Source organism: Mus caroli, chromosome 7 (assembly GCF_900094665.2).
Source record: "Mus caroli chromosome 7, CAROLI_EIJ_v1.1, whole genome shotgun sequence".
Taxonomy (NCBI): domain Eukaryota; kingdom Metazoa; phylum Chordata; class Mammalia; order Rodentia; family Muridae; genus Mus; species Mus caroli.
The window spans coordinates 77,862,204-77,876,566 of NC_034576.1; the positions used below are offsets into that span (position 1 = coordinate 77,862,204).

Here is a 14,363-nt window from a genome sequence, read left to right on the forward strand (position 1 = left end):
GCCTAAGAATTTCATAAATTGATTACTTTTAGTAGTTGTGTAGTACTCTATTCTGTAAATGTACCACATTTTCTGTATCCATTCATCTGTTGAAGGACATCTGGGTTCTTTCCAGCTTCTGGCTATTGTAAATAAGGCTGCTATGAACATAGTGGAGCATGTGTTCTTATTACATGTTAGAGCATCTTCTGGGTATATGCCCAGGAGTGGTATTGCTGGATCTTCCAGTAGTACTATGTCCAATTTTCTGAGGAATGGCCAAACTGACTTCCAGAGTGGTTGTTCCAGCTTGCAATCCCACCAGCAATGGAAGAGTGTTCAACTTTCTCCGAATCCTTGCCAGCATCTGCTGTCACCTGAGTTTTTGATCTTAGCCATTCTGACTGGTATGAGGTGGATTCTCAGGGTTGTTTTGATTTGCATTTCCCTGATGATTAAGGATGTTGAACATTCTTTTAGATGCTTCTCAGCCATTCGGTATTCCTCAGTTGAGAATTCTTTGTTTAGCTCTGTGCCTCATTTTTAATAGGGTTATTTGGTTTTCTGGAATCTAACTTCTTGAGTTCTTTATATATATTGGATATTAGCCCCCTATCTGATTTACAATTGGTAAAGATCTTTTCCCAATCTGTTGGTTGCCTTTTTGTCTTATTGACAGTGTCCTTTGTCTTATAGAAGCTTTGCAATTGTATGAGGTCCCATTTGTCAATTCTTGGTCTTACAGCACAAGCCACTGGTGTTCTGTTCAGGAATTTTCCCCCTGTGTCCATAATATAAAATACCTTAGTGTGACTCTAACTAAGAAATTGAAAGATCTGTATGATAAGAACTTCAAGTCTCTGAAGAAAGAAATTGAAGGAGATCTCAGAAGATGGAAAGGTCTCCCATGCTCATGGATTGGCAGGAATTATATAGTAAAAAGTGGCTATCTTGCCGAAAGCAATCTACAGGTTCAACACAACCCCCATCAAAATTCCAACTCAATTCTTCACAGAATTAGAAAGGCCAATTTGCAAATTCATCTGGAATAACAAAAAACCTAGGATAGGAAAAACTATTCTCAACAATAAAAGAACCTCTGGTAGAATCACCATCCCTGGCCTCAAAGCTGTACTACAGAGCAATTGTGATAAAACCTGCCTGGTACTGGTACAATGACAAACAGGTAGATCAATGGAATAGAATTGAAGACCCAGAAATGAACCTGCACACCTATGGTCACTTGGTCTTTGACAAAGGAGCTAAAACCATCCAGTGGAAAAAGGACAGCATTTTCAACAAATGGTGCTGGTTCAACTGGTGGTCAGCATGTAGTAGAATGCAAATTGATCCATTCTTATCTCCTTGTGCAAATCTCAAGTCTAAGTGGATCAAGGAACTCCACATACAACCAAAGACACTGAAAATTATAGAGAAGAAAGTAGGGAAGATCCACACAAATCTTATGCGCACTTTCTTGCATCCAATCAACCTTCTTTGCCTGTGCTTTGGTTGGTATCCATTCCTGGGTGGGCATTGTTCTCACCCTAGAAATTCAAACTTGTGGTCATGTTCCAGCCTTTTTGTTTAAAGCTTTTCTATGTTAAATATAAAGCAACTGGGATCAAGTAACCATTCCTAGACCTCAAAGCCTTTCTCTAGATGATATAAGTACACCCACACCCAAGAGACTGTGCTAGGGCTCCCAAGAGGAACTTCTTCTGGTCTATGATATTATCTTTTCATGAATCAGTCCAGCTGTGGGAGGAAAAATGTCCCACGATGATGGCCATTATGATGACCATCAGCTAGGTCAGTAGCTGTCTGGTTTTTTAATAGAGCTATGTCAAGAGCCTCCTCCCATATATGGAAGAGCTCAGGCTTTGAGGGGAGGTCTTCTTGCTTAAGCACATTATTCTCATGAATTTCCAGGGATACCCAAAGGGTTTTGGTATAAGAAATTAACCAATGTCAGGAAAAAGTAAAAGGCTGGTGAAATAAACCTCGGTTCAAACTCAGCTGTATACTATGGTGGTGCAGGGCAGGTCCACACGAGTGTTTAACAAATGGTTACTGGTCTACAGTTCCTCCGGAGAAATTTCCTTATTTCAGACCTGAACAAACAAGGAGTCTGAAGGAATTCCTTCAGAAAATGTCTTCTGGAATTGTCTTCACATTCACAGACATCCTAAAGAATAGAGTGATGGGAAATAAGCATTTCCCCGAGGCTGTCTTCTTCTGCTGGATAGGGACTGGGTGACAAAGCTAACCAACCTCGTAGTAAAAACTGTCTTGCATGGTCCAGGTAGCTTCTGCCCTCTAGTGTTTGTATCGGAATAAAGCAGCCTTAGACTTGAGTTTTTAATTAGCCTCGTGCTTCAGCAGCCTTGGCAGGTAGCTTCTCTTTGGAAACACTGCCAGGAAGGTTACCTCAGTGGAGTTGACTCATGGTGCCTCTAAAGCTTCCAATCTCCCATTCACACTGTGCTTCCGTGCTTACTGAAATATGGAAGGCCTTCCATACCAGCTAAGATGACCTGAGCACCATTCTGCTGAAACTTTACAACCACCCAAACCATGAGCCATAGATATCTCTTCTTACTACACATTAACTGTCAGCAAAATTCTGCTATAGAACCACACAACGGAAGAAGGCAGTCATACGAATATACTTTCTCCTTTCTCAAACACTGGCACTATCTCCCACCAAAGAATAAAATCTGTTAGCCCTTCAGATCTTCTCTGTAGAGCCCAAAACTTTGCAAACTTAGGACATGACTTTGGAAGGAGGAGAACGCAAAAGATCACAACCATGTGTTACTATAAATGATAAACCATCAAACTTCCAGGGTCCTTTCTGGTACCTTGTTCTGTTTACCCCACCAAGAACAACACGTGGGGACATTTCTAGTCTACTAAGATTGCAGAGCTCCAGGATTCATCTGGGCCATGATTTTGCATAGAAAAATAACCTGAAATAGCTCCACTCTTGACGCTTAAGTGTACTTACCTTCCATGTTACTCTTTGACCCATTTAAAATAAAGCAAATGAGAAATTTGCATAAGGTATCTGATAAATATTTCAGTCTTTAAAGTATCTTTTCCTGTCTCATGCCTATGTAAAAATAGCTCAGATTCAATAAATAAATTAAGCTTTAAAAAACATGTCTATACTTAGCATGTGTATTAGACAAAAAATTGTATGTCTCTGTCTAGTATGTGTGTGTATTATATGAGACATTTTTCCTGATTCTATATGTCATAAGTACCTATATTATGCTTCCCACAATATAATTTTAAAATGTTGAGCTTCCTTTCAAGCCATCTATTCATCACCCAGGATGGGCACGCACACAGTCAGAGTTCCGTATGCAACATGCTTTCTCTGGCTCACTAGTCACAGCTGAGCAACATACTACTAAAATGCTTTGACAATCATGAGCTATAACAGTGTCATATTTCCACTGCTCAAAGTGAAGAACACAGGTTGTTTTTAAAGGGAACCTTCTGAAAACCATTAGAACAGTGCCAGTAAACACGTCCCATGCATTCTAATGGGAGCTCTCCCACTTTCAGGACTCTGTGGATAAGTAAAATTTAACAATGCTTTGGGTAGACTTTAATCAATGCAACTTGTTTCCCATCCATTTGGCAATTGCTTAACAGTTTGTTTTCTATTCATTCAAAAACCATTCTTTTGTAATATGATGCTCTTGGTAGGCCATTTTATTTATTTACTTTTAGGCTGACAAGTCCAAGTTACACGTATGTATGGTGCAACATTCTCTGATCTATAGGCCTATAGATCTATAGATCTACATGACAATGAACTACAGAGACAATGACAGTCCCCTAAGATTGGGTTGCCTGGTAACTCTGTACCTAGTTTTGCTTGTATGTACACACACTCTATTGTTTGCACAACTTCAGAACTGCCTAACACTCTTTTCTCAGCATGCACCTCTTTCCCTGGCTAAGCACCACATGCATATGTATACATTGCCAGGTGGCTAACTCAAGCTATTTAACTCTACACTAATCCTTTTTTTTTCCTTCCGCTATAATAAAATGCCATTTATGTTCAGACTCTGCTGAAATTACCACAAGTGCTGATCTGAAGAAATCTAAGCGAAGGCTCACATACATCACAAGTGAAGGTCGGGGCTGTCTCATTTGAAAGCCTTGTTCTCTTGTTCCTCTGAAGGACAGTAACTGGGATTCAGTAAACCTCCTACCTAAGGGAAATTATCAAGCATGCTGACCACATTCACTGCAGGAGACAACATCTCAATATGTCTTTATGACCTCTAATTTTTAAATCATCTTAAGCCCATGGTCCCAAAGGTGCGTGGTCAGCTGAAGCATATTTAAGGTGAGGTGACACAGAGAGTCTTCACTCTCTAGTCATGAACTGAACCTTGCAGAGGTTATAGGATGGGTCTGCTAAATAAATCCCCTGCCCGACCCATAACTTACAATAACTAACAACTTTTATTCTTCCATTTAGCATCTGGGGACAGCTCTAGTCTGTGTTTCATTCTGTCATTAATCTTTGGGGAAGCCTCCCTGCCGCACAAGAGCCAGGCTTATAAATTCTTCGCCATGCCTCTGCAAATTAAACAAAATGTGCTTTAAGCTTGCTTCAATTCAAAGGTGCTTTGTGATTGATTTGCAAATGTTTCTGGGGCTAGGTCCAAAGATGACAAAGCTATCCATAGTATCCCAGCATTTTAACTCGGGAAAATGCTTATAGGATCAGGTACATACACAAGAGCAAGAACGGAGGGTTGGGGGGGGGGCAATCTGTAAACTATGTCCCATGAGGTCTGCATGGGGGAAGGTGCCCTATCCTGCCTTATCTCTAAAGGAGAAATCTTTCTGTCTTTGTCAAGAGCATCACCAAGCAAGGTCAGTTGATGGTCAGCTGGCCATGTTCCACCTCACTCTGTCACAGTCACCAGGTAAGGGAAAGCTTTTAGAGTCAAACTCTCATTATAGACCCCTGGGAGTAATAATATGCCAAAGGCATCTTGGTCTGCAAAAGTCTATTAAACACAGCCACCACGTGCATACCATGTGGAAATAGTCGAGACAGACATCAGCAATTCCAGGTGAAATCTACCCCTGTGCGTCTAGGAAGAGGCAGAACTAGACCACCAGATATGGCCTAAAGGCCAAGGCCTGGGGGAAACCATGATCTTTAGGGATGAAAATGTCACCACTGACACCATTGAGTTATTGATGTCTGCTGCTACTCAATACCTTTGAAATGTGCTTTTTAATGTTCTTACTTCTCATGGGTTTGAATGAGATTCTGGCTGAGCTGATACTAAAACAAAAAAACTCTGCTACCCCACTCCCACCCCAACAAATCAAAGTGCCTACGTATAGGCAGGTTGTCAGTGCTTCTCCAAATACGATTTGAGCGACAAATACCAACCATGCAGTGTAAACGTTTGTTGAAAAATGCTAATTCTCATACCGACCCCATACATACTAAATCAGAATCTCTGGGGACGGGGCCAGGCAGTACATTCAGAGCCATGTGGGTGTCTGTGGGGGTGCACAGAGGCACATGAGGGTCCACATGCACAGAGGATAACCTCTGCTGTTGCTCTCTAAGCACTGTTCCCCTCGTCCTTGATGTGAGTCTCTTCATCACCAGAAACTTGACAACTAGACTAGGCTGGCTAGCCATCAACACCAGGGATCTCCTGGCTCCATCTCCCAGTAGTGGTATTAGGAGAAGGCCACTTCCTCCAGCTTAGTTGGGTCCTGGGGATAGAACTCAGGGCCTCATGCTTGTCAAGTAAGCTCCTCACTGAGATTCTGCCCCGGACTCCATTCCAGGTGGTTCTGATGAACAACAACAACAACAAAAAATCTTAGGAATGATTCATTGATCTATTTTCTTTCAGTACCAAGAACTCCACTTTGAAGAAATGATGGTTATGTATCCAGTAAATATATTTCCCAGCATGCTCTACAGCAAAGAAGAGCAAAGATATTCATGTTTATAACTGAGAGGGGCCTCTAATAGAGCAAATTGGAAGGAGCCTGGTTCAACTAGGAGGGTTAGTCCACAAAAAGAGACAGCGTCATTCTAGGCCTTATTACACAGTCCTAGCACATGGGTACCTGGGCCAAATGATTTGAAGTCTGCGTATAGAAGAAGAAGAGAGTTAGAAGAGGGATTCCATCACATTAGGAATGCAGACGAGACATGAGTGAGGTCACGTGATCTCTAACCTCGGTTCCTAAAGATTCACTCGTGGTAATTTTTATTCTTTTGTCATGAGCCAATACCCAGGGAACCCAACGAGTGAATGATTACATAATCTCAAGCTCACGTGCTACAAATTTCAGAACCAGGACACCTCTTTCACTCATCAGTTTTAATAAAGCAAAAGCTCAGAAATCAGCATCAGGAGATCCCACAACACAGTTGAGACTCTTGAAAGTATCGGCTCCCAAACAAGCCATCATAAAATACATAGTGAAGTGTGAATAGTCTGACTCTGTGAGGGAACGGCTCTTTTCTTTAGTCCTCTATAGATGCCATTGGGCGTCTCTCAGGGCAAAAAAAGAAAAAAGAAAAGAAAAAATGGATGGCTAAGGATGTTGTACATTACACCCCAGTGACCTGACATGGGGACTATTTTTAAAGACACACTTATCTCACCAGGAGTGACAGCAAGTTATGAAGCAGCCAGGTACCATGGCCAGATAATCCTTCATCAGAGAGTCTGCAGACCATGGCTGCATCCTTCCCACATCCCGTGTGATGGATGGACGGGAATTGCCCTTGGTTGGTTAGGCAAACAGGTTAAGGAGCCATAAATGTAATGTAGAAGACAGAGCTTAGAAACTGAGAACAGTTAGCCTAAAGTAACTACAGCCACTCCTGTGCTTAAAAAAACTAGTCAGATTTAAAGTTTACAAGATATATCTGACTGTAAATGTGGATTCTAACTGTCTCGTACATTTTTTGAGTGGTAGCTGCGCACTGAGGTCTATTATCCCATTAAAGAATACTGTTATAAGGGATACATAACCACAGGTTTACACAATTCTCTCATGATCCTAGGCAATGCATTCCATATCACAAGAAAATGGAAAAGGACATCACAGCTATATTACAGAAAGTTTCTCGTTATCAACAGAGCGTTATCAGTTAATTCCTATAAAACACCGAGAGAAGCATTAATACATTCTGTATATTTATATATATTTATATTTGGAGTAATGGGGGTTATCACATCAGACCTGATGCATCTTCCTTCCCTGTACAGAAAGTAATGGTGGTGTAAATAAAGAGGTGGGGACCAGAGAAGCAGATAAACATGTTAGCCACACTTGAGAATGGGAAGTTCTCAAAGATTTCACTCTTTCCCACTGCCAACTTATATTCCAGAGGATTAGGGAACGATGGCTTGAACTGGCCTGGCATCTAAGTATTTCCACAGAACTGAGAAAACACTCAATGTAGCCATTAGTTTGGTTTAGATTTGGGAAGATTTCTAATAGGCAAAGGTTAGCACATCACAGCTTGTGTGTGTGCTGCAAATAACGTGAGCAAACTAGTTCTTCCAGTCAGTCGTTCCGCTGGCCCAGGTAAGAGCAGCTCAGGTGGCAGGAACTCCTAGCCCTGTCTCTACCATGGCAGAGGGTACTGATGAACAAAAGCCACTCCCTCAGCCTAGCCTCCAGACTGCTGACACCTGCCAGTGCAGCCCTGACCCCCTCTCCCCTTTCCACATTCAAGTGCCAACCTGGATCTCAGGAAAAGCTTCCTTGGAGCAATGAAGAAATGAATGTATCTCATGCCTTTTATTTCCTAATGTGCATGCTAATGGCCTGTTTCAAACGCCCCGAGCCAGCACACAGAGCATACATTTCTCATAGGTCCTAAACACTATAATAAATGTACATTGTGTTTTCCTTTGAAATCAAACAGGAAGAACTCACATTTTGAAGAACTGTGGTTACATTTCCCCATCCTTAGTCAGTTATCTGTGAGGGGGGTTTTCTCTAAAAAAAGGAGTGCAAGCAGCCAATAATAAAAATAAAAAATAAAACATTTTCATGTCATTTCTTCCTGTTCTTTCTGGGTAAACAGCATCAAACTACCTATGGACCTGAGTTTCACAAATGACCAACATAGGAGAATGAAGTACCTGCCCTACCAAGTTGAAGAAAAGTTCCCAGGTAAAGGAAATGGCATGTGGCTTGCCAAGTACATCCTCCGGACAGCAAGCAAGATGCTACCCATTCGCATCAAGTTTCCTGGGACCTTGAATGGAGAGTCCTCCCCAAATATGGCTAAAATGTTGGCCACCATAGCAGCCACCATTTGTGGGAATAAAACCTCAAAACTGTCATATACAAACTTAGTTTACATAATACCCATCCTCACGTTGCTCTGACAAGAGCAAAACCATAATAAATATAGTTCTTAATGTATCTCCTCTTCGTTATGCAAAGTTCAGGATGCTTGGGAAGAAAAGTCCGTCTATATACATTTTGCTTAAAGATTGGGTTTTTCTATATCAGAGTATCTTCAAGACTACTGTGCCAGTTTTCAAAAGGAAAATATGATAGGTGATACTTTCAAATGCAAATATGTAGTCTGCTCTCTGAGCCCAGTATGTGTTGACCCCACTCCCAACTATGACAATCTGCTAGGTCACTGGGCTCCCAGAAGCTGCACGGAGGAGCTTAAGTGGTTCTTGTCCTCAACTTCAGTCTGAAATGCAAATAGTTTTTTGCACCTCGTTTAGAGAAGCATATACTCCTTGCTTAGTGTGTGTGTTTACTGGAGTGTCCTCTCCCTGCCTGGGATGAAGAGACCTGAAACTAAGCACACAGCTCTGGGATCCCAAGGATGGTTCTGGGCACCCCTAGTCAATCACCTGAGTTAAAAATGTATTAACAACTGCAGTGGGTCCTAAACTAGGGAGCACAAAGTCCATTTCTCCTTCCGTGCTGTCCGCGGTATCCTGTAGACAGTGAGAGGCAGGAGGCATGGCTGTGCTGGAGTGTCCTGAAAAAGATCTTCCCATCTGTCTTTTCCCAGTGGGTTGTTCACATCAGGACTTGCTCTCGAGTCTCTGGCAATCGAAGGGCAATCAGGCCACCTCCAACCAGAGAAGCAGCAGCCAGAAGGATGGGGACCACTTTGGTTATCCCAACAAAGGAAGCAAAGATAGTGTTTCCCAGGATGGCCCCAAACTTGCACAGTCCGTTGAGGATGCCGAAGGCCGTGGCCCTGCAAAAGAAGAGGACAGGATTCTGAAATTCTGGGATTCACTAGGTGAACGGCTGTATGTTCATTCCTTGTTGTAAGAGGAGGAGGTGTGGGACTGAATTTCTTATTTATTTATTTATTTATTTATTTATTTATTTATTTATTATATGTAAGTACACCGTAGCTGTCTTCAGACACTCCAGAAGAGGGCGCCAGATCTCGTTACGGATGGTTGTGAGCCACCATGTGGTTGCTGGGATTTGAACTCTGGACCTTCAGAAAAGCAGTCGGGTGCTCTTACCCACTGAGCCATCTCACCAGCCCTGAATTTCTTATCTAAATATAAAAACAGCGATTTCATTTTAACCAACACTGGAAATACTGAATGAAATTAAGATGTCGGGATATCTGGACTAATAGCTGCTATTAACATTTTGAATTGCCTTCAAGCCTCTTTCCTTATCTTCCCGAGCACACCTCTAATTAAAATAGTTACAAGTAGTACTTGCTTATAGAAAAATATCAAAAAAATAAAGCTGCATGCGAAAGAAAGTGTGAGCACACTCTCTTGTGGCAAAGACTGCTAACTCACTCTGCAATTTCGGTCCCCAACTGTAAGACTACATTTCCCAGAGTCCCTTGCTGCTGGCTGTGTGAGTGTGACTTAGTTTCAGCCAATGAGACAGAAGTGCACATGAGAAATTTCCTGAGAGAGGTTTTGAGTGGACTTCTACTCTCTGTTCCTTTATTTTTTGTCCTTTGTCTTACTTCCTGCAACAGAGATGGTCCGTGGTGGAGTCCAGGCCCGGGAGACTAGAAGCATAGGAAACTGAACCTTCTGCTCAGGCTGCTGATGAAGAGTCCTTGCAATGCCAAACCTTCCAAGTGTGTTTGGAACTTCTGTCATCCATGGCAGAGCCCAGTACTAGTTATTATCCCTAAATTACACTCCAGTGATAAACTTCATGAACTACACAACCTAACCTGACCACGACTGTATAGAGCACCGTTTCTCACTCTATAGGAGTCAAAGGACCCTTTCACAGGGCTCACCTAAGATCATCAGAAAACACAGATATTTACTTTATGGTTCATAACAGTGGCAAAATTACAATTATGAGTTAACAATGAAAGTAATTTTATGTCACCACAACATGAGGAACTATATTAAAGGGTCGCAGCATTTGGAAGGTTGAGAACCACTGGTCTATAGGGACAGTATTCTCAAGATGGTCATTCCTGGGCTACAATTAAAATACTTTATTATATCAAAAGTTTAAAATATTGGCATATATTTATGGTTGGAGGTTGGGCTCTATTATCTATACCTGAGCAGCATGGTGGGTTTATAAGCTCCAGCCCCAACCCTAGCCGGTATGCTTGCTTTATTTTCTATCTCTATATGCCTGCTTTTCTAAGAAAAATTTAAAATGATTTTTTTTCAACTTTCCAGGGGAGGGGGAAGTCTCACTGAATTTTGAATGAACTATTGTAATTGGGAAGAATTAAAGGAAACCTGACATTATTATAAGAGTAAATTATCTTGTCCACAATGAAGCACGTCTTGGTTTCTGTTTTATGTCTTCTTTTATATTGTAGCAGAGGTTTACGGTTTTATTCATATTTCAGGATTTTTTTTCTGATGACCTATTGTTTTCTACGTGTCCTTTCATTTCACTTTCCTAAATTTCCTACCTGTAAAACATAGCCCACTCAACAATGACCACCATCCTGTCCCTTACTATTAATAAAACTTAGCATTCTTTGACTCGGGAAATATGGTAATGCTAGCCAACCAAAGCCCAGAAGCTCTGTTGTTGACTTTGGGAATATCACTAAAATACTTTTCAGAACTCAGTTCACCCATCCTCCATACCATGTCCATCCTCGTGAGCATTTATCCACTGTACACATAGTTCAAGATCCCCTTCAAGTAGAGAAACACCTACTGGGTAATGAACTTGACCTTCTGCTTTTAAACAAAGAGAAAATAAACCCTGGCATCCCTGGACTACTCTGCCTCCATCCACCTTCTCTTCCTTCCTGTTGAGCCCCACCCCATCCATGTTGTCCCAAGTCTTCATGTTTTCTCCTTAGTTCCCATTGGCAGGCCTGAGCTCAGCTCCAATGAGGATCGCATGATACAGAAGGCTTTAGTCACTCTTACCCCTCCACTGAGACAGCTTATGCTTGTCCTCTGTTTCTTGTCACTCACTCAACCCTATCAAACCCTAGCCTACCCAGGCCCAGACCACTGACATCATCTTGGAGAGAAAGTCAGTTGCCCGGGAGACGTTTGGAACATGGACTTCAAGAAGACCAAGGCCAAGATTCAGCTTCTGAGCAGAGTAACTTAAGTTAGGTCAGAACTGACCTCTGGTTAGTGGGATACAGCTCTACTGTGATCACATCCAGAGCATTCCAGGCTGCAATGCTGGTCCCACAGAACAGGCATTGCCAGCCGATCATCGCAGACTCGCTGTTGCCAAAAAACAGGAAGAAGCAGCAGACTGCAGAGATGAGCATGGAGCCGCCTGTGGAGACAAGATGAAGGTGAAAAGAAATGTGAGGCCTGTGGTGTCCCGGAGTCTGCTCCCCAGAGGATTTACCCGTGCCCCCAATCTCACAGGCTCAGGTGAAGTCACATGTCACTTGAGTTACTAGGTCCAACTTCCACTTGGGAAGAGCACAAATGGAACAAATAAACTCACACATATTTTAAATTCAAGTATATACAATGGAAAAGTAAATATTGACATGGAAAGAAACATTGACACATGGAAAGGGTGGATATACATTTATATACAACTCAAAAGTTAAGATATTAAGGGTCAACTGCTTTTTTAAAGAAATATAAAAATAAAATTCAGAATCAGAGCGCACAAAGCTTACATTCCGATGTGAACACATTTGCGGGTCAGCTACAAAGGGAAAATTCCAGAAGTGCCTGTTCTTCTGCTTCTCCACCTATGGCCTGTTCTGGTTTGAATTTTAAAAGCCCCCAAAAAGCACATATGTTGGATGAAGCGTTGTCCCCAAGGCAGCCACACTCAGAAGTAGAGCCTCTGGGGACCTCTGGGCTCATGAATGGATTAATCATGTATGGATTCATCATTTAATAATAGCATCTGAAGGAAGAGTTCCCTCTGTTCCCAGGCCACCATGAGGTGAGCAGCCTTGTACTGTCACATTCTCCCTGTCATGATGCTCCGCCACAACACAAATGCTCAAACAATGGAGGCAAAGGCTGCGAACCAAAATCTAAAGTCGGGAATCAAAATAAATATGTCTTCCTTCTAAGGGCAAACACCCTTCTGGGGTGTTTGTCATAGCAACAGAAACAGGACTAATGCATCCTCATCTCCACCACAGAGATCTCTCTGCCCTCCCAGAACCTACTGCAACCTCCTGAGAAGCTGGGAACCATTGTCACCATGATGGGAAGACAGAGGGGTGGAACTGCTCAGTGACCATCATCCCATTTAAGAAGCTCCATCTTTGGCAATGGCTAAGTCCCTCCAGGACCACAGCTCCTTTCAGGTTATTCTTCTACTACTGTTTGAGACCCCACTGGGCTCTGTGAATGCTGTTTTCTCCCCTGGTTCCTGCCACCATAGGATGACAGCTGCCTCCCACTTTGGCAGAATCTGAGAGTCTGGCCTCCCTCATTTGTCCAGACCCTGGCCACCTGTGTAAAGCTGTCCATCAACAGTGTAGGGAAAACTACGCCATTCAGGGAGAACTCTCTGACTAAGAATCCCACTGACGGAGATGGTAATAAGAGACCCCATTTTAAAACCGGCTGTAGCAAACCCTTTCCAAACCCAAGAATTCCACCCAGGGGAGCTTGGAAAGTCTTGGGTTGGCTCTGGTCATGACTGACTAGACTACAGGCCTGAAAGGGTCTGGAATAATGTGCGGATGAGGCCAAAAGTAAAGCAAAAGTAGTGAGTGCCAAAGAGTTAGTGGGTGAGCTTCCCACCCCCATCAGGGCAATGGGAACAAGGATCCTCCTTGCCTGGAATCCAAATGCTTTTCTGACTATCCAGAAACCTCCTTCCTCATGGGATCTCACCCTAGAGTCACACAGGGATTCAGGGCTGTAAGAACAGTGGGAAGTGTAAGTCTGGCAAAGGAGCTAATGAATGATAACTATCCACTCAGATACCGCCCCCTCTGGGAAGGGACAGGGCTGTAAGCAGCCAGGAGGAAGCATAGGGAAGGAAGCTATGGGCCACAAGAGTCCTGAGAGCAATTCCCTCCAAACACATGCTCTGCTCCAAGAGATCAATGTGAGGCTTAGCTAATACATTCTGACTAATAAAACACCATTGTCAAAGTATGCTGTGGTCAAGGAGCTTCCTCAACTCCGTGCTAACTGCTCCTACCGTAGACGTGCACGGTCCACTGCCCCTTCGTTTCCATAACCTCAATTCCTCTTCTAATTAAGAGGTCTGAGTTCAAATTCAAGCCTCACCACTTTCTCTCTGTGTGGCTCTGAAAATGTCCTTTACCCGCTCCTGCAGTGTCTAATTTTCCCATCTGTAAAATGTTAATATCAATCGTACCCACCCCGTGGGGTGTATGAGATGCTTGGAACCCAGCCTGGCAGGCCAGCATCCTGGTTAAATGAAATCCCTAATTGTGTCTGTCTCTCAATTCATCTTTTGCTCTTTAAACATGAGGATGTTGATGGTCTCAGTTACTGTTATATTCCCACAGCGTCCTCCACAGTCTGATGCAGAGTAAGGACTGTATAAATAATGTTTATCAAATGAATAAATGAGGGTGTAGCTAACAGCTTCATTAGGAAAACTTCTACTCTGCCCTTAACAAGAAATGACTTCTCCTAGAAGAGAGCTCTGAGGAGGATCAGGACAAAGCTGCAGCAGCCAGGCTGCTCTGAGGGGCGCAGAAAAAAAAGCTGCTTCAAAGCATCTCTCTCCATCCCATGGTGGCCTGGGAGAAAGGTAGCTTCACAGAGCATCTATTGCTCTGAGCGCTCTCTCCTCTCTCTCTCTCTCTCTCTCTCTCTCTCTCTCTCTCTCTCTCTCTCTCTCTCTCTCTCTCTCTCTCTCCATAAATATATATACACACACACATATGTATATATATATATACATATATATATATGTGG

The 14,363-nt window shown here is 42.7% G+C and overlaps 1 protein-coding gene across 7 annotated transcripts in view; it reads right to left on the minus strand.

The window, feature by feature from the left end:
- Window positions 1–6,359: 6,359 nt before the first annotated feature.
- Sv2b (synaptic vesicle glycoprotein 2B) overlaps window positions 6,360–14,363 on the minus strand; it is a 180,006-nt gene continuing 172,002 nt past the window's right edge. For all 7 annotated transcript variants that reach the window (XM_021167119.2, XM_029479857.1, XM_021167118.2 and 4 more), the window contains 2 exons: window positions 11,601–11,760; window positions 6,360–9,247 (listed from right to left, as the gene is read on the minus strand). In XM_021167119.2, coding sequence (XP_021022778.1) covers window positions 9,064–9,247; window positions 11,601–11,760 — 344 coding nt within the window. In that variant the 3' untranslated portion in view covers window positions 6,360–9,063. The remainder of the gene's footprint in view (window positions 9,248–11,600; window positions 11,761–14,363) is intronic.